Source organism: Bos grunniens, chromosome 13 (assembly GCF_055505025.1).
Source record: "Bos grunniens cultivar Pamir isolate PY7600 chromosome 13, Bosgru_T2T1.0, whole genome shotgun sequence".
In the NCBI taxonomy this organism is placed as follows: Eukaryota; Metazoa; Chordata; class Mammalia; order Artiodactyla; family Bovidae; genus Bos; species Bos grunniens.
The window spans coordinates 32,556,459-32,576,416 of NC_141177.1; the positions used below are offsets into that span (position 1 = coordinate 32,556,459).

At 46.9% G+C, this 19,958-nt stretch overlaps 1 protein-coding gene across 10 annotated transcripts in view; it reads left to right on the forward strand.

Moving 5' to 3' along the window:
* SMOX (spermine oxidase) overlaps nt 1-19,189 on the forward strand; it is a 39,878-nt gene extending 20,689 nt beyond the window's left edge. The window contains exons 2-8 of one of the 10 annotated variants that reach the window (XR_015139375.1): nt 1,241-1,474; nt 5,035-5,261; nt 9,771-9,944; nt 10,107-10,866; nt 11,542-11,702; nt 13,429-13,682; nt 14,127-19,189. Coding sequence is in view for 9 of the 10 variants with exons in the window: in XM_086333394.1 (XP_086189520.1) it covers nt 1,267-1,474; nt 5,035-5,261; nt 9,771-9,944; nt 10,107-10,866; nt 11,542-11,702; nt 13,593-13,682; nt 14,127-14,264 (1,758 nt within the window). In the remaining variant the exon portion in view is untranslated. The remainder of the gene's footprint in view (nt 1-1,240; nt 1,475-5,034; nt 5,262-9,770; nt 9,945-10,106; nt 10,867-11,541; nt 11,703-13,428; nt 13,683-14,126) is intronic. The other 9 variants (XM_086333394.1, XM_086333396.1, XM_086333395.1 and 6 more) reach the window with 9 other exon arrangements.
* The last annotated feature ends 769 nt before the right edge of the window (nt 19,190-19,958 follow it).

Below are 19,958 nucleotides of genomic sequence, written 5' to 3' on the forward strand. Positions count from 1 at the left end.
GACTGGAATTGCTGTGTCATAGGAAGGGTTTTTCTTAGCTTTATTAGATTTATATGCCCCCTGTCCATTGCCCAGCAGCTACTTTCCACTCATGAATTCATTTCCCTGTTGTTAGGTCTTGAATACTATGGATAGTATGGATAACTAGACGGTATGCAACTTCTGCCTCTGAAAACTTAGCAAAGGCAGCTTGGGTCAGGAAGGAAGTGGGGACAGGATCAGAGCTGAGTGGCCCCTTGGGATGGCCCAAAGATACCTTCAAGCCCTTGTAGTCACTCTGGGAATAGAAGGGCAACCTCTCTCAGCCCTGGGGCCAGATTCAGGGACCCCTTGGGCCTCTCATCAGCTCCCTAGACTGGCGTCTCTGAGCAAGCTGGCTTAGTGTAACTGTCAATTTGATGTCTGGCCTCTGGTGCCACAGGTCCTCATGGTCCACTGTTTCCTGGGCTCTTTGCTGCTTTGTGGTGACTGAGGGGCTGAGTGGCCTGGGACAAAAAACCGGAGACCTACCCGGAATAGCAGAGGTTCATCCAATACCAGCCTCGTGGCACTTTCTTGGGGGAAGGTGGGACTGTGTCCTGCCCACCAAATTACCACCTCGTTTAGGCTCTGAAAGACTAACAGAAAGCAAAAGGAGAAGAGGAGACAGTGGAAGGGAGAGTGAGGGCCAGGGAAGGGCCAGGCCAGGGAGGGAGAGCAGAGGGTCTGGTGCAGTGGGTCCAAGTATCCTGGGGCTGGTTCCAGCACCCTGAGGTCTGTTCAGCATCCTGGGGTCCATGTGAGCATCCTGAGGTTGGTGTGAGCTGGACCACAGCAGTGATGCTGGGCTGTGCTGGGTTGTGCTGGTCTGGGGTCAGCAGCACCAGGGTCAGTTTCTCCTGCTTTTGACCTTCTTGATCATCCTCTTTCTTGTTGACTCTTGTCTCATCCTTGAGGAAGAAGCAGTACCTAGTTGATTGGGGGTGGGATTGATGGATTTCAGGGGTTTGGGATGGGCTCTCAGCTCTCCTGTTTGCTGATGAGGGCCCACAGTACATAACCTCCTTCCTATTTCCTTCCTTATGGCTCCGTCTTTTCCTCTCTCCCAACATCCTTTGGAGGTGGCTCTTCTTGTCCGGATCCTCAGAAGAGAATGAGAGGGCTCAAGGTCCCCCCTTGAGGGCAGAGACTGAGAGCATCTCTTGGGGCAGGTGGGAAGTGAAGGCAGAGCAGGTGAGCTGTGACCCCCTCCCCGCTTCAGGTTCCTAGGAGGCGAGCGTGGACGGTATGCAAAGTTGTGAATCCAGTGGTGACAGTGCGGATGACCCTCTCAGTCGTGGCCTGCGGAGAAGGGGACAGCCTCGTGTGGTGGTGATCGGTGCTGGCTTGGCTGGCCTGGCTGCGGCCAAAGCACTTCTGGAGCAGGGCTTTACAGATGTCACTGTGCTTGAGGCGTCCAGCCGCATCGGGGGCCGCGTACAGAGTGTGAAACTTGGTAAGTGCCTCATTCACCGCAGTCCAGTCATCTCCCAAGGTCACCTCTTGTCTCCTAGTGCCCTGGCCTAGCCTGAGATCTTGTTATTTTAGCTTTTTCCCAGGGTTTAGTGTTCTGTTGTGCATGCGGCCTGGGCCTTTTCCAGAAACTTCCTTTGCCCCCTCAGCACCCTTCTGAGGTGTGCAGAATGAGGAGTCTGGCCTCTGTTTTTGGAACAAAAGCTAGGGTTCACAGTGTTTAGGTGGGAGAGGACACCCAGAACCAAACTTCGTAGTGGGTAGACTGGTTTCTATTTCACAAGAAGGGGAATTGTACAAGTTTTTATTAGTTGGTAACTTTTGAATATGATTTAGTATACCATTACTAAGAGCTAGCCCTGGGACAATAGGAGCTCAGCACAGTGGAGGTGGAAGAAGACTTTGGGCCTCCTTGTGAGTGGTGGGCAGGTCTTAGGATTGTCTGGGAAGAGGATCTGTGTAGGTTTCAGAGTATTAAGGCTTCTGGAGAAAGCAACCAGTTAAGAGATACACCCAAGAGTGGGCAGATTTTGCCAGGGGTCCTAGAGGGTGGGGGAGAGCCTGAAATGCAGCCAGAGGTCAGGGTTCCCTAGCCAAGGGGTCTGACAATGAAAATGGCCCAGTGGGACTACCCATGGTGGCCTGGCGTATGTGGGTTACACTGACCCTCCATGGGATTTTGTGTCCATTGTTACTTGGGCTGCAAGGCCACGCAGATTCTGTGTATTTACTTTTGATGAATGGGGCAATTGGTTCAGAAACGTAGGTGGTCAGGCTTAGAACAAGCAGAGGTTGAGGAGACATGGGAAACTTTCATGTTTTAAAAAACTCTGATCACAGTAAAAGTCTTCCTTAGAGCATTTCCTGGAAGGTATATGCGAAGTTATGTCTGTTTTCCCTGGCAGACACAGGAGTATGTGTTGGCAGTGAGGATGAAAGTGCGTCCCAAGGTACACGGAAACCTGAGGACAGTCAGCTGGGGGAAGCCTGGAGACTCTGCTCAACACCTGATTGGCTGGCTAGGAGCCTTAGGGATTGGCTGGCTAGGAGCTTTAGGGACGGGATGGCTCCATTTGTGGTTCTCAAGTCTTGATGAGACATTCAGGGTCTGACATAAAAGCGGAAGATGGGAGGACAAATGGCCCAGTCTCAGTGGTAGTTGACACCTGAGATGTGCTTTGCAGGGAAGTTGATACAGGGAGCGAAGTGGAAGAGATAGGGCTACAGGAGGCTGAGGAGATGCATGTGGCTGGACGCCTTCCTTGGAGGGGAGGGAGCTTGGGTGGGCCTTAGGTGATGAGGGGAGTCGGATAGGTAGTCAAAAGAAGGAACGGATGATATACATGAGGAGTCAGATCAAGGCAGATTCTGCTAGAATATGGGAGAGCAAGTCCAGGCAAGCGCGTATGTGTTGTGTGTGCAGACACCTGGGGCTGAAAGCCCAGGCTGCAGTTGGACCTGCAGCAGTGTGAGATGCTAGCTGCGAATCCCGGTGGTAAGGGCAGCAGCGATGACCAGAAGCCCCAGGGACACTGTGGGCTAGTTGTGGAGATGGCGCCCAGTACCCTGTGGTTACAAGGACGACAGAGGTGAGAGGCCTGTGGGGGACGACAGGGAACATCCTAAGACTGAGGCTGCTCCGGGCCCCCCCACCTCCTTGTAACGCTTGAGGGATAGGGTGGAACTCTGATGTTGCTAACCTTGAGCTGCTCACCTTATTCCTGCTTATGCCTGGATACCCCATGCCTGGAATGGCTGCCCAGTGACTATGACTTGGAAATCCCTGGTGTACCCTGGGAAGGGTCCATGATGCAAGCCCCTTTTGCTTCTTTTGGAAGCTCAAAAGAAGCAAAACAAAAACAAAAAAATACCTTTGGGAACTTGAGGCTCTAAAGGATAATTAGTGATAAATGTCCCCAGTGACCAGCCCCCCTCCCTGAACCCTGTGGAAGAAGGGCACTGGGTTTCCAGCTTTTCATGCCCTCTAGTCTGCCCACTTTCCCTGGACAAAGGGACCCATACATTCCTGCCCCTGATTCCAGAGTCACCAGGAAGTTCTGCCTTACTGGCTGTGGTTTGAGGTTGATTGTTTTTTCTCTTGCTCTGTGTTTGGCGCATAGATGCATACAGGGCTACAGGGCTTTTTTTTTTTTTTGAACTGATGGTTTAATTAGAAGCAGCCCAGGAAAGAGAAAGCACAGAAAAAGAGGAATGCCCAATTCCTGGGGTGAGGGGTGATTGTTGTCTGTTATGGTTTACAAGATAGCTATTGCTGCATAACAGAACAGCCTGAAATATTAGTGGCTTAAAACAACATTATTTTATTTGCTGATATTCTGTGGCTCCAGAAATCTGAGTTTCTCTTCATGGTGGTCACAGTCTAAGAGGGTGAGGCTAGAAGGCACAAGGTTTCTTGAGGCCTAGCCTCTGAAGCCACAACATTGCTTTCATTGCATTCTATTAATCAAAGCAAGTCACAAGGCAAGCCCAGATTCAAGGGGTGAGGAAAGACTCCATCTTTTGATGGGAGGACTGACAAAGTCACATTGCAAAGGGCCATGTGTGTAAGGATAGGAGGAATTACTGTGTCCATCTTGGCAAAAAAGTTATCATACATGATGTCTTGAATCAGGCCTCCAAAAACAAAGCAAAACACAAAAAATGTTCCTCTATATTTTCCTTTCTTTGTTTCAACTTTCCTGGGAGCTAGGCAAGGGAGGAGACAACTGTATCACAGGCTCTGCAGCATAAGAAAAGGAAACTGAGCCCCAGAAGAGGAAATAGGCCCAGGCACGGTGGGAACTTGCCTCAGAGTATCTGGTCCCTTGGCTATGGATGGGGTGGTAAAATGAGCCACCAGCCTCATCCCAGTTTGGGCCCAAGATTTTCCCTTGCCCCAAACAATCTCTTAAGGTTTTGCCACCTATGCCATAGGATGAGAAAGCTTAGTTTTCTCCAGAAGTGTGTTTTAGACTGCCCTGGGGAGGAGTCTTCAAAACTGGAATGTTTCCCTCTTTCTTCTGCCCTAGACTGAGTTAGGAGTTGCCCATTTTCCATCTGGATGAGTGGTTTAGATTCCTGAACCACTGGATTTTGAGGAATTGGAATAAGGCCAAATGGGGACCTTGGGTCTGAAAGGCTGGGCCTCCTCACTGGGTATTTCAGGTACCTGTACCATGTGGTACCCTCTGGTACCGTAGAATTTCTCCTGAGAGGGAGGCATCAGTGAGGAGGGAGGGCCTATTGTCGGATGTTATCACAGAAGGAGAATCTTCTAATTCCAGTGAGGCGACTTGGTGTCGTCAGAGTCACTGAGGGTGGAAGTTACCTCATTTATAAAGTGGAATCCATTTTGTGCTGCATATGGTTTCTTACTGGGAGCTTTTCACTGAAGACTTTGGTTTGTTGCCAGAGGGGGGCCTAATCCCCTTCCTTGCCCTCTTGCTGGGGATGGAAGGATCCCCTTGGAGAAGGAAGATGAGGCAGTGTTCTGGCCCTCTTTGAAGAGTCCTTGCTGTGCTAAGAACCTGTTGTTGCCATCAGGACACGCTACCTTTGAGCTGGGAGCCACGTGGATCCATGGCTCCCACGGGAATCCTATCTATCATCTAGCAGAAGCCAACGGGCTCCTGGAAGAGACAACTGATGGAGAGCGCAGTGTGGGCCGCATCAGCCTCTACTCCAAGAATGGCGTGGCCTGCTACCTCACCAACCGTGGCTGCAGGATCCCCAAGGATGTGGTTGAGGAATTCAGTGATTTATACAACGAGGTGAGGTATTACGGGAATAGTTGAGCACAGGAGTGTGGGGGACAGGGAGCACACTGGTGTGTGTGTGTGTGTGTGTGTGTGATGGGGGTGGGGGCCTAGGCAACTTGCTAGGGTTTTCTGTGATCCTGGTCATGTCTGTACATTCTCTGGGCCCCAGTTTGAGGGTAGAATGAAGACAATGAGTAGAGAAGTACTAGGGAAGAGATTATTGATACTTATGATTAAATATTTCCGCAGAAAGTCCTTAAATATCTATCAGATTTGTTACTAGGTAAATGTGTATGATCATTGTTGTTAATGTTCTTAGGCATTTTTGTAAATGATAACTTAAAAAAAACCCTTATTTTCTAATTGTTCCTGGTATATAGAATTATAACTGATTTTTTAAAATTGAAGTATAGTTGATTTACAATATTATATTAGTTTCAGGTGTACAGCATAGTGATTCAACATTTTTATATATTATACTCCATTTAAAGTTATTACAAGATGATGGTTATATTTCCCTGTACTGTACAATATATAGTTGTTGCTTATTTATTTTTTATACATAGTAGTTTTTATCTCTTAATCCCATACCCCTGTTTTACCCTTCATTCCTTCCTTCTCTCCACTGGTAACTACTAGTTTGTCCTCTAGATCTGAGTCTATTTCTGTTTTGTTATGTTTGTTTGTTTTGTTTTTTAGATTTCACATATAAGTGATGATCAGAGTATTTGTCTTTCTCTGTCTCACTTATTTCAGTAAATATAATACCCTCTAGGTCCATGCATGTTGTTGAAAATTGCAGATTTTCATTCTTTTGTATGGCTGAGTAAAATTCCAATGTGTGTGTGTGTCTATATACATATATATAACAATATAGTTTATATCTATCTATCTAACATGTTTTGGAGAAGGCAATGGCAACCCACTCCAGTACTTTTGCCTGGAGAATCCCATGGATGGATGAGCCTGGTAGGCTGCAGTCCATGTGGTCGCTAGGAGTCAGACACGACTGAGCGACTTCACTTTCACTTTTCACTTTCATGCATTGGAGAAGGAGATGGCAACCCACTCCAGTGTTCTTGCCTGGAGAATCCCAGGGACGGGGGAGCCTGGTGGGCTGCTGTCTCTGGGGTCGCACAGAGTCGGACACAATTGAAGCGACTTAGCAGCAGCATCTAACATGTATATAAAACATGTGTATGTATACTACATATATAACTTATGTTTTATATCTATATCTATCTAACATCTTCTTTATACATTCATCTGTTGATGGGCACATAGATTGTTCCCATAGGTTGGCTATTATAAATAATGTTGCAGTGAACTTTGGGGTACAAGTATCTCTTCAAATTAATTTTTCTTTTTCTTTGGATATATACCCAGGAGTGGAATTGCTGGGTCATGTGATAGTTCTAGTTTTAATATTTTGAGGAACCTCCATATTTTCCATAGTGGCTGCATCAATTTACATTCCTGGCAACAGGGTAAAGGTTCCATTTTCTCCATATGTTCACCAATGTTTGTTACTTGTGTTCTTTTTGATGATAGCTCTTCTGACAGGTGTGATATCTCATTGTCATTTTAAATTTCTCTGATGATTAACTATGTTGAGCATCTTTCTTATGCCTGTTGGCCATCTGTATTTCTTCTTTGGAAAAATGTGTATTCAGGTCTTCTGCCCATTTTTTAATCAAGTTGATAGTTTTTTTTTTTTAATTGAGTTGTATGAGCAGTTTATGTATTTTGGATATTAGCCATTACTGGTCATATTATTTGCAAATGCATTCTTCCATTCAGTAGGTTGTCTTTTTGTTTTGTCAGTGATTCCCTTTGCTGTGCAAACATTTTTAGATTAAATTAAATTTGTTTTTGCTTTTGTCTCTTCTGCCTTAGGATTCTTCAATTTATGTGCTTCAATTTATGTCAAAGAGTGTTCTGCTGATGTTCTCTTCTAGGAGTTTCATTATTTCCATTGTTACATTTAGGTCTTTAGTCCATTTTGAGTTTATTTTTGTATATGGTGTGAGAAAATGTTCGAATTTCAGTCTTTCACTTATGGCTGTCCAGTTTCCCCAGCACCACTTGTTGAAGAAACTGTCTTTTTTTCCATATATATTCTGCCTCCTGTATCACAGAGTAATTGTGTGTGGGTTTGTGTCTGGCTCTCTGGTTTGTTCCATTGATCTGTGTGTCTGTTTTTGTGTCAGTACCATGCTGTTTTGATTACTGTAGCTTTGTAAGTCAGGGAATGTGCCCTTGTCTTATTTTGGCTTAAAAAAAAGTTAATATTTTTAGAAACTTTGCTGTGAACTGCAAAAAACAAGCAAGGTAACTTGTAGATCTTGCCTTCTGATAGCTTCCATTTATAGTGTAATGACCCTTCACTTTAGGTTAGTAAACTGGTCTCAACACTTACCTATTATACATTTTTTATGTCTCTTGGGCATAGGAAAGGAGAACTGACCCTTGCTTTGGGGTTGTCCCTGCTCAATGGAAGGCAGGAACACTCATTGTCTTATGTGTGTGCACTCATACAGTGTGTGTGTACAATCCTATAGTGTTGTGTGTTCTCACTCAATATTAAGCAAGTAAGAATCAGCATTCTTGAAAGTAGACCTTCTTGGTGTACTGAGAATCAGTCATGTCCTGATTCCTATATTACTGTGAGTGCTTCAAGCATGGATGCCTCTTGAGAATGATGTTCAGGATCCATGACTTACTTGTTCTTTTAAACGTTCCTGAAGGTAGATCATCATCAACTTCTGCTTGTGGGTCTGATTTTTGAAAGCCAAGAGTGTGAGTCATGGAAAGTAGGATAGATAAAGGTAGGTTATCATTGGAGAAGGAAATGGCCACCCACTCCAGTATTCTTGCCTGGAGAATTCCATGGACAAGGAGCCTGGTGGGCTACAGTCCATGGAGTCACAAAGAGTCAGACATGAGTGAGCGACTAACATTACATTATTATTATTATCATTCTAAGTCGTGCTGCTTTGAGTCAGAAGGAAAAGGTGTTAACCATGAGGTCAAGAGAGAGATTTCCTTATATAGCTGTTAGACAGTGCTGGAGGCCATTCTGAAGAGGTGTGCTCTAAGCATGTGAAGCCTTGCCTGAGGGTGGCTTCGTAATAAATATGTAGCCTCCCTCCCAAGGCGATGACTTTGAAGGGCTACTCATTTGAATGTCTTATATTTGTTAACGAATAGATGAGTTTGTTCGGTAGTTATCATATAGAGTTTAATCTCTGGAGCAAGATTGCCTTGACTCAAGTACCAGTTCTGCCATTCATATAGAATGGTACATACTTGTATATTCATGAGATAGTTATTGAGACTCTCTGAGCTTTACTTTCCTCATCTGTAAAACAGACACAGTTATACCTACTTCATAGTGTTATGAAGGATAAGTGAGATCCCAGTGAAAAGTGCTTAATGAGAAATGGGGTGAATATTGTTAGCTCTTACAGACCCATCCCATTTCCCTTGGGTCACATTAGGAAGATGTTGTTTAACCTAGGACAGGAGACCACCCACATGGCAAATGCATGTTCAATTATGGCAGTCCTAGTCAGTGGTTGACACAAAGAATCATGCAAATCTGTTAGTCCTCAGCTGGGCATTTTGGCCTTTAGTTAACATAAACTGATTGGCTGGCTACTCTGTTGCTTATCACCAAGGGGAAAAATCTAAGGGGGAGGAGGCAAGTTGAAAGCCTGACTCCTTGGCAATGGTACTAGGTGAGGAATTTGCTGAGGACTTCAGTTAAAGCCAAACACCCAGCATCTTGTGACTGTTGGGAGAAGAAAAAGGAATAATTTAACTTGCTTTCTTCTTTATATTCAAAGAAAAGTTTAATTTATGTTTCTCTCTTATGTGGAGGCTTTTCCCTTGAGGGAGTAATAGGGGTTGGGCCATACCACCTTTCTTCCTCAGCAGTCCTAGAGCTGAGTTGCAGGGTAGACACATTCCTGTCAATGTACGGGCCCCTTTTGCTCTTTCCCCTGCAAAACACCAGTCAGGACACAGCTCCATGCTGCCTTCCTGGGAGAGGGTGAAGCAGATACACTTGGACAGGAATGTCAGGGGAGAGTCTGTGCATTTGGTTCTTGAATAAGAGTTATCTGTGTAGACGTGGGTTCTTTAGTGGGCGGTATGCTTGGCTATGTGGAGCACTTGAAAGGGCAGTTCCTTTCCCACACACTGTACGGGCACCAGACATTTCACTTTGTTCTAAGCAGGGGTTCAGTAAGAGAGCTTCTGGGGCCCATCCCACCTCCTGTGTCTGGAGGCAAGGAAGCTGACTGCCCAGGTTCAGTTTGCCATCCCCAAACCTCCATTTTGTTGGTGCAGCCTCAGTACAAAACTGAGTACCGCATTAATTCTCCCAGGAAGAGGTGCCATGGGCTCAGCATATCTGGGAACACTTTGGAGATGGTGAGTATTGAGTTAGAACCCTTAGGTCTGAGATGGAGGTGGGACGAGTGAATGTGTTTTCAGTCTCCTGGGATCTCTTTGCAGGTCTATAACTTGACCCAGGAGTTCTTCCGGCATGGTAAACCAGTTAACGCTGAGAGTCAGAACAGCGTGGGGGTGTTCACCCGAGAGGAGGTGCGCAACCGCATCAGGGATGACCCTGATGATCCAGAGGCCACCAAGCGCCTGAAGCTCGCCATGATCCAGCAGTACCTGAAGGTATCTTTGCCATCTCGGAGCTCTGTTGAGTACAAATGCCAGAATGAGAAAGACTGACCCTGGGGAAGTTGGGTCCGAGGAGGGCAGCACTGCCCTAAAGTCCTGCTTCTATCCCTGCCCAGCCTTGGCGGTCACCTGGCTCCCCTCTGGCTCTTCCCACAGGTGGAAAGCTGTGAGAGTAGCTCGCACAGCATGGATGAGGTGTCCCTGAGCGCCTTTGGGGAATGGACTGAGATTCCTGGTGCCCACCACGTCATCCCCTCGGGCTTCATGCGGGTTGTGGAGCTGCTGGCTGAGGGCATCCCAGCCCACGTCATCCAGCTGGGGAAACCCGTCCGTTGTGTTCACTGGGACCAGGCCTCATCCCGCCCTCGGGGCCCTGAGATTGAGCCCCGGGATGAGGGTGACCATAATCATGATGCCGGGGAGGGCAGTCAGGGTGGAGAGGAGCCCCGGGAGGAGAGGCAGGATGAGGATGAGCAGTGGCCGGTGGTGGTGGAGTGCGAGGACTGTGAGGTGATCCCGGCAGACCACGTGATCGTGACCGTGTCACTGGGCGTGCTCAAGAGGCAGCATGCCAGCTTCTTTCGGCCAGGCCTGCCCGCCGAGAAGGTGGCTGCCATCCACCGACTGGGCATCGGCACCACTGACAAGATCTTTCTAGAATTCGAGGAGCCCTTCTGGGGCCCCGAGTGCAACAGCCTACGGTTTGTGTGGGAGGACGAGGCGGAGAGCTGCACGCTCACCTACCCGCCCGAGCTTTGGTACCGCAAGATCTGTGGCTTTGATGTCCTCTACCCGCCTGAGCGATACGGCCATGTGCTGAGTGGCTGGATCTGTGGGGAGGAGGCCCTTGTCATGGAGAAGTGTGATGACGAGGCAGTGGCCGAGATCTGCACAGAGATGCTGCGGCAGTTCACAGGTGCGTCCCTGTCCTTGTCTCGCCGCCGGCTCAATAGGCCTCGCTCTGTCTGTCCTCCTCCTCTAGCCCCTCTGAGTCTCCTGAACCAGTACTAGCATCCTCATCCCCAGGTTGTGAAACTGAGGGGGCGCACCCCTTGGGAGAGATGCTGTAGGACACTGTGTCTTGGCTTTGGCCTCCTAAATTGCAAGCTCTCTCCATTTGGAATTTGAGACACTCAAGATCACAGGCTCTTTGTTTCTTCTCTGTTTCTAAGGCTGATGGTGAAAAACTCAGATATCACCCCAACTCAGATTCCCCACTTCCTAGTCATGTTGTCTTGCTAAGAGATGGACTTGTGGTTGTTTTGTCTGATTTTTGTTCAAACATCTTTCCTGCACTATCCCAGAAGAGCCCCACAAGAACCCCTGAAATTGGAATGGGGAACATGATTATCTGGGATGTTTTTCAGATAGGAAAATTAAGGCCCACGGAGAGGAGCTGTTTTTCTTGGGGAGAAAAACAAGGAGACATTGAGGGGTATACAGCTTGAACCCCAGCCTCCCTCCCTCCCTTCTTCGTGCCTGGCCTTCCTGGAGCCCCCGAGATACAATGGGAGTTGTCTGCTCAGGAGTGTCTTCTGTGTGCAGCCATTTCTTATCCTCCTTCCCCTTGGCTCTTCTCACTCCCCAACAGGGAACCCCAATATCCCAAAGCCTCGGCGAATCCTGCGTTCAGCCTGGGGCAGCAACCCCTACTTCCGGGGATCCTATTCATACACACAGGTGGGCTCAAGTGGGGCAGATGTGGAGAAGCTGGCCAAGCCCCTGCCATACACGGAGAGCTCCAAGACAGCGGTGAGTGTGGGTGTGCTGGGTACGTGAGGGGCTGCGGGGTGAGGGGTCTTTGAGGGGTGGGTGTTGTGTATGTGTGTTTGGTCCAGGGGAGGAGTGCCAAGGTAAGATAGGTGGAGTAGCTCCTGTAATGATGGAGAAAACAAGAAAAAGTACACTTAACATCTGGAAGAACAAACAGGGTCAAACTAGGATATCTTAAATGCTTTCTTGAGGTTATAAAAACTGAGCCTTTTAATTCTGTGCTGTCCAATATGGTCGCTGTTAGCCACATTTAATTTAATTAAAATCTAAAGTAATAAATACAACATTTTGTTCCTCAGTTGCATTAGCCAGATTTCAAGTTTGAGAGCCACCTGTTGCTCATCAGAGTGGCCACGTTAGAGGCCACATTAGTAGCCTCATTAGGTTGCCACGTTAGAGTGTGTCATTATGGAGCATTTCTGTCATTGTGGAAAGTTCTGTTGGGCAGCACTGACCCAGTATGTTTTGCTTATTTCCCCCAATGTATTTTAGGAAATAAAATACTGACCTTCCCCCAAACTATAGTAACTATATAGTAAAACACACAGAAAAATAATAAATTGAAATTATCTCTATATATTTCTGCTCCTATAAAGTAGATTTTGAGTTCCCCCCACCAAGCATACCCATACAATAAATGTTAAAACCCCAACAAAATTATATTTAAAATAATTCTCTGGTGTAATTGATGAGGAAGATTGCAGTTAAGCAATGTGTTGTGTGTGTCCTAGCTGTGCTCAGGAAAGGCTACTGCTATAGCCATCCTCCTTCTCTCGTCCCCTGCGTCAGTTAGGACTAGCGCATATAACAAAAAGCAAAACAAACTGGTTTAAACAAGACAGAAGTTTACTTAGGTCACACAAAAGGAAATCCGGAGGTAGATATTGGGGCCCAGTACCAGTAGAACCTGGCTCCATCTTCCAGGCCACCTTGTGATCCAAGAGGGCCGTGGAGGTTGCTTCTCTCGTTCTCATGTCTGTGACAGGCTGATGAGTGAAAGAAGGGAACCCTTGAGAAGAGTCAGTGTCCCTAAGCAATAGTGCACTTGAAGTTGATTGGCTAGAACGTAGTCACATGACTCTACCAGCTGCTAGAGAGACTGGGATACATTTTTTTTTCCCCTGGAGGGCAGTGGTGGTGGTGGTTTGGTCGCTAAGTCGTGTCCAACTCTTGCGACCCCATGGACTGTAGTCTGCCAGGCTCTTCTGTCCATGGACCCAGTTAAATGTCAGGATTTTTGTTACTGAGGAGAAAGAGAAAAGATGTGGAGCAGGCAGCTTGCCCTCTGCCACAATATGTGCCTCCCTTTCAGCTTAACCACCTCTGCAGGCTTTTTATTGGTGGGTGAAAACCTCACTACTCAAGGTGGGTGGTCCATGGACCAGCAGCACTGGCACCATGTGGGAGCATATTAGACATAAGACTTGCAGCCCACCCCAGACCTGATGAATGAAAACCTCATTCTACAAGGTCCCCGACTGGTACCTTACACATTCAGTTTGAGGTATTTTGGAATAAAATCCAAACTCAAGCTTGGAATGCAAGCATTTGTTCTATGCTTGGACCCCACCTAAACAGCCTGCTTTCTTGATGTTAAGCTTGGCTCTGCCAAAATTTTCACCATCTCCTAGACAAGGCCTAGGAGATGCATTTGCCCCCATTTTTCCTTCTTCCTGAAACATCCTTTGCCTGTTTATTTATCCAGCATCTTCTGAGAAGAAGCCCAAAGGTCCTGTCCTCTGGGAAGCTTTGTGTGATCTCCCTGACAGAGGGCCTCTTTTCTGGGCTCTCAGCACCTCGCCCAAACACCCATCACGTCACGTATGATGCCATTTAGTAATTGGGTTTCGTGTCTGGCTTCCCCACCAGCAAGGAAGCTCCTCAAAGCAGCTGCCTGGTCACCTTTTATCTTCCAAGTGCCCAGAACAGTCCCTGGAACCTAATAGGGGCTCCATAAAGGTTTGTTAAATTACTGCCTAACTTTATTGAGTTCTTATATTCTTTCAGGTTCTGAGTCCTTTAGATACATTATTTCACTTAATCCTTACAATCACCCTCAGAAGTAGATGGTATAAACTCATTTTGGAGATGAAGAAATCAAAGCTTAGGGAGGTTAAATCATTCCCCAAGTTCACTAGTAAGAGGCAGTGTGAATTTCTGAAATTGTAGAGCCAGGACTCACAAAAACCTCAGAGCAAAAAGGACTGAGGCCCGGATGTTTGGGGAAGAAGCAGGGGAAGATGGGCAGGTGGGATGGGCAGCTCCTCCTCCTATGGAAATAACAATACCTGCATCTGAGATGCCCGCCTATTCCTTTCTAACTTGTAGTATGGATGGGGGTTCTGGGGCAGACAGGTAGCTTTTCTTGCTCCTCCATCTTCACTTCCCTGTCCCCCTGCCCAGCCTATGCAGGTGCTGTTCTCAGGTGAGGCCACCCATCGCAAGTACTATTCCACCACCCATGGTGCTCTGCTCTCTGGCCAGCGTGAGGCTGCCCGTCTCATTGAGATGTACCGAGACCTCTTCCAGCAGGGGACCTGAGTGCCTCGTTGCTGCCGAGCGTGTTCCTTAAAGAACCACTAACTCGTGACTGCCAGCCCTGCCCCTTGCTGCTGTGTACTCCTCATTTCCGAGTCCTCTGTAGAATGGATTTGTATCTTTTGTAGAGCTAGACATCTAACTGGCTTCAGACCTGGCCCTGTAGCTTCTTCTTTTCTCCTTCCTGGGTGGTGACCAGGGTGGGGTCCATTGATTTACCTCTGTGCTCTGATCTCTGACCTCCCTATGCTTCCCCTCATCTCTAACCTTGTTATTGTAAGTGCCTTCAATACTTTGCATTTTGGGATAATAAAAGAGGCTTGCCCTTCCTGTGCTCCTCAGCTTCTCTCTTCCATTTTTCTTAGCCTTGTGTGTGTGTGTGTGCATGTATGTACATGTGTGTGTATGTATGTCTTTGTGTGTTTGTCATATCTTCTTCGAGGGGATAATAGGGCCAGCTGTGGTCTGGTTATACCCCCAGAAAGGAAGATGCCTGCCTTTAGTGGAAGGGGCATCCTCTCACCCCAGTCTGTTTGTGATTGTTTCCCTTCCTGCCAGTGAGACTCCTTAGGAGTAAGAGCCCCTCATAACCCAGCCCCAACTCCTTCAAGATAGGCCTGGGTCTGCCTGCTGGCCTTTTGTTGGACTTCTCAGAGCCTGATTGGGTAACATAGCCACATGGAGTGAAGGTGAGTTTTATGGGAGGGGACACCTGTTGTGGCTCCATGCCAAGCTCAGATGTGTTAAGTATTAATCAATGTCATCTGGCCAGAAGGCCCTGGTTCTGCCCTTGGGATGCTCCAGTTGACTTCTGGGAAGCTTTTTCCCAGAAAAACTTCTGGGAAGTACAGTAGTACAGCCATTTTGGTGGGTGAAAACATACACACACATATACATCCCTTATATATCCACACACACATACGTCACTCCTACACAGATACACCACCCCACACCCTTCCACCTATACACAAGTACAACTACACACACGTGCATAAAACCTTAAAGAACATTTAGTGATTTTCTTACTCCAGATTTCTAGCGACAGAGTTGAGGGGTTGGGTGGTGGAGGATGTGATGAAAAGCCGGGTGTACCCCCTGGTTTAACTCTGTGTGAATTTAGGTTGGGTTAGCTCTTCAGAAGCTTAGGGCACTGCCTTTCATATGACTCTATATCCTTTACTCCCTTACCTTAGGCTGTGATGAAGATGTCCAACACATGGCTATGCCTCTACACTCCTCCCTGTACCTGTCTGCACACCCCTACATGCACACCCACCTACATGCACATACACGCTGCCCCCCACCCCCCGCCCTCCCCGCTCCCCCCCACACACCTACATGCACATGTCAAAGAGGCATCCTTGTTTTGTGAAGGTTGACCTACCCGACATCCCTCATGGAGTTTATGTTAGGGATTCGTATTCACCTCATGGGTAACTTGAAAAATTGTAAGTATATGTATTAAAATATGTTTGGAATAGAGGATCTATCAATGTAGTTCATGCTCAAAAGTCATAAAAGGATACACTGAACAACTTCCTCCCACAGCTGTCCCCAGTACCACTGCCACTCCCAGTGGTACTGGGAGTGGAATGCCACTCCCAGTATTATTATATTATATATATTAGTATATTGTGTATCCATTTCTAGATATGTTATTATAAATATATACCCTTCTCTCTTTTTATGTGAAAGTGACAAAGTATCCATCCTGTTCTGCATTTTGCTTGTTTAGTTAACATGATGTGTCTTGGAGATCTTACCATAATGGTACTTAAATGGACAATGTAAATTTGGATCTTACTTTGGTCAAGGAGTGTCTGTCTCCTTCCTGGCCAGAGTTGTGCGGCAGGAAGCACCTCCTATTAACTTCACCTTTGGAGGCACTGATCCAGTCTTGACCCCTCCCCACGTCCTGGATTTTTCCCACTAACTGTGCCGGGATGGACAGAAGCGGCGCATCACATAAGTATGAAGGATGAAAATAATACGTAGAATTTCCAGATCACAAGTGTAGGAATTTAAAGAACTCTGAGGGTGAAGTTTATTTGGTGATTGCAAGTTGGAGAGCTTCAGGTGTGGGCAGGTCAGGACTTGCCCACACTTAAGGGCTAGACATAGAGTCTCTTAATTTAACATGGATGCCACCTCAGACTAGGGAGGGTGATTCATCCCAGTGAGGAAACAGAACCTCCAGAGGGTTATGTAATACAAGTAAGGCACCTAAGTTCACTCAGATAGGTGGTATGAGACTTAATCCAAGGTCTGTTTGGTGCTACATGCATGCTAAGTCGCTTCAGTCGTGTCTGACTCTTTGCAACCCTATGGACTGTAGCCCACCAGGCTCCTCTGTCCATGAAATTCTCCAGGCAAGAATACTGGAATGGGTTGCCATTTCCTTCTCCAGAATATCTTCCCGACTTAGGGACTGAACCCACATCTCACTGGCAGGCAGGTTCTTTACCACCTGCGCCACCTGGGAAGCCCCGATGCTACACTGTTTGGGGCTACGGTGAATGGTTATTCTAGTTATTGTGTGATAAAAAGAAGAGGCTGGTGCCATTAAAAAAAAAATCTTAGGCCATTATAGACAGGGTGGAACTGGGTGCAGCCACACTAGGAGACCGTGTGGCTGGTTCTGCGAAAACTGGCCTTGTGCCTGGCAGCATTTCTACTCTTGGCTCTACACCCAAGGGAAATGAGTGGATATGCCCACCTGAAATATGTGCCAGAGACTAGATAGACACAGGATGAGTTCCTTGCTGTGACTAGGTTTCTTAAAGAGCTGTGGCATTGATTGATACTCAGATGACTCTATTAGGCGTGTCTAGTACAGCACGCTCAGGCCGACATCCTGTGCCAAAACTGCTACAATTCTTGTCACTTGTGGGAGGTCACTTGAGAGGGAAGTTCTCTCCTGGCACTGGATTCTGTGTAGAACTGGTTGCATGGTTTCTTGTGCTGTGGGCATCAGTGAATCCACGACCCAGGTGTTTGGTTTGTGGCTTTGTGGAAGCCTCTGAAATGTTCCTTCAGGTTCCCTGGGGTACTCGGCAAGTACTGTCTCTTCCTACTTTTGCTGCTCTGGAACAGGTATTCCTCTTCACGGGAGCCACTTGGAATGTCTACCCTACCTACACACAAAGGTAGGAGTGAAGTGCCTCGGGTCTGAGTCACTCTGAGTTTGCTTGGGCCTGTCAAAATGAGCCCATGGGTGATCCCAAGGTGCAAGAGTGAAGTGGGCTGTTGGTTCCGTTCTAGGGAACTGCCTGTCTAACTAATGGTCTGCCAAACATAGTGGTAGATTCACATGAAGCGTGTTTTCTCATACTGACCAGCTGGTGTCCCTTCTTCCATGCTTGGCCCTTTTAGCCTGTTCTCCACACAGGAGCCTGTATGATCCCTTTACCAATATGAATCCAGTTATGTGCTTCCCTAGTTCCAGTGACTCCCATCATACTGAGCATAAAACGTGATTTCCAGCGTCCCGTGTGACCTATTCTTTGGCCCCATTTCCTTCTGTGTCCCCCTTCTGTTGGCCCTGGCTGTCCTGTTTATCTGGAATGCTTGCCCCCAGTAATGCAGGTCTCGTTCCCTTGCTGCATTCAGCCCTCTAATCAGCTGTCACTTCTCTAGGAAGACTTCCCTAAGTCCCCATTCACAGCACTCTCAGCACTCCCTATCCTTCCCTTTGCCTCTTTCTTCATAGTCCTTCTGTTTCCATGATGTCATATTTTTAAAATTTATATGTCTATTTATTTGTCTATCTGCTCCCCTTGCCCCTTCCCCCAGGCTGTAGCTCGCATTGTCCAAAATGGTGCCTGGTATAGTGGGTTATCAATGAATATTTGCAGAATGAATGAGCAAGTGAATGAAGAAACTGAGCTGGATAGTGTTATCTCCCAGACCCATCCTTGGTGCTGGCCAGCAGTCCTCATGGGCTTCCCTTGTCAGCACCCCTTCAACTCTGACACCTCCCCTCCCCTACCAACTGTCAACAGGCAGAATGGCCTCCTGCTTCACAGACAAAATAGAAGCCACCTGGAGGCAACTTCCTTGACAAATCTACAGACTGCTAGCCTACACACCCGGAGAAGGCGATGGCACCCCACTCCAGTACTCTTGCCTGGAAAATCCCATGGACGGGGGAGCCTGGTGGGCTGCAGTCCATGGGGTCGCGAAGAGTCGGACTCGACTGAGCAACTTCACTTTCACTTTTCACTTTCATGCATTGGAGAAGGAAATGGCAACCCACTCCAGTGTTCTTGCCTGGAGAATCCCAGGGACGGGGGAGCCTGGTGGGCTGCCGTCTATGGGGTCGCACAGAGTCGGACACGACTGACGTGACTTAGCAGCAGCAGCAGCCTACACACCCATCCTTGCAGACCTTTCCCAGACACAGTGGAAGTGTGTGATCCATCACTTGTGTATTCCATGCCCCAAACGCAGGGACTTTGCTTGTCATTTCCTATCCCATTCTGTCTACTCCTTCCCACTTGAATTTCAGTTTCCTCGTGTCTTTCCCATCCCCAGCCCTCATCTTACTCCCACTTTTCCTTGCCTTTTTTTCTGGTCAAGCCATTTTCTACCATTTTCTACACTTGCTCTCTCTGCATCCTCACTATCCTCACTCTAGTGGTGGTTGGTGGGGGTCCTCAGGCCACAGAGGGAAGGACTAGACTGGCTCTCTTTTCCATGGCTGGGAGAGGTAAGGAGGACTCCTAAGGTTTATGCAAGGACAACCTCATGGGCTGAACCACATCCTCTGGTGCCATCTGCTGGCCATATCAGAATGCAGCCCTCTTGCTGCACAGAGAACATCTGTGTCTGGGATTCTGTGAGATTTTCTGAATTAAAAAAAATTTTTCAATAAGCCATAGAAAATAAGTTAATACTGAATAAAGTTAATAAAGTAATATTGCAACTTATTCCAGGGCATCATTTATTTTTCATTCTTAACCTTTTGTAAAAAGAGGCTTTGTTGGCCTCCAGGATGAGACCACCTTACCTGCCTCCTGAGAAACCTGTATGCAGGTCAAGAAGCAACAGTTAGAACTGGACATGGAACAATGGACTGGTTCAGAATTGGGAAAGGAGTTCGTCAAGGCTCTATATTGTCACCTTGCTTATTTAACTTCTATGCAGAGAACATCATGCAAAATGCCAGGCTGGAGGAATCACAAGCTAGAATCAAGATTGCCAGGAGAAATATCAATAACTTTAGATGTGCAGATGATACCATTCTAATGGCAGAAAGAGAAGAGGAACTAAAGAGCCTCTTGATGAAGGTGAAAGAGGAGAGTTAAGAAGCAGGCTTAAAACTCAACATTGAAAAGTTAAGATCATGAAAAACAACCCCCAGAATGGGAGAAAATAATAGCAAATGAAATAAGTGGCAAAAGATTAATTTCCAAAATATATAAGCAGCTCATACAAGTCTATATCAGAAAAACAAGCAACCCACTCAAAAAGTGGGAAAAGACCTAAACAGACATTTCTTCAAAGAAGACATACAGATGGCTAACAAACACATGAAAAGATGCTCAACTTCGCTCATTATTAGAGAAATGCAAATCAAAACTACAATGAGATATCACCTCACACCAGTCAGAATGGGCATCATCAAAAAGTCTATAAACAATAAATATTGGAGAGTGTATGGAGGAAAGGGAACCTTCCTGCACTGTTGGTGGGAAT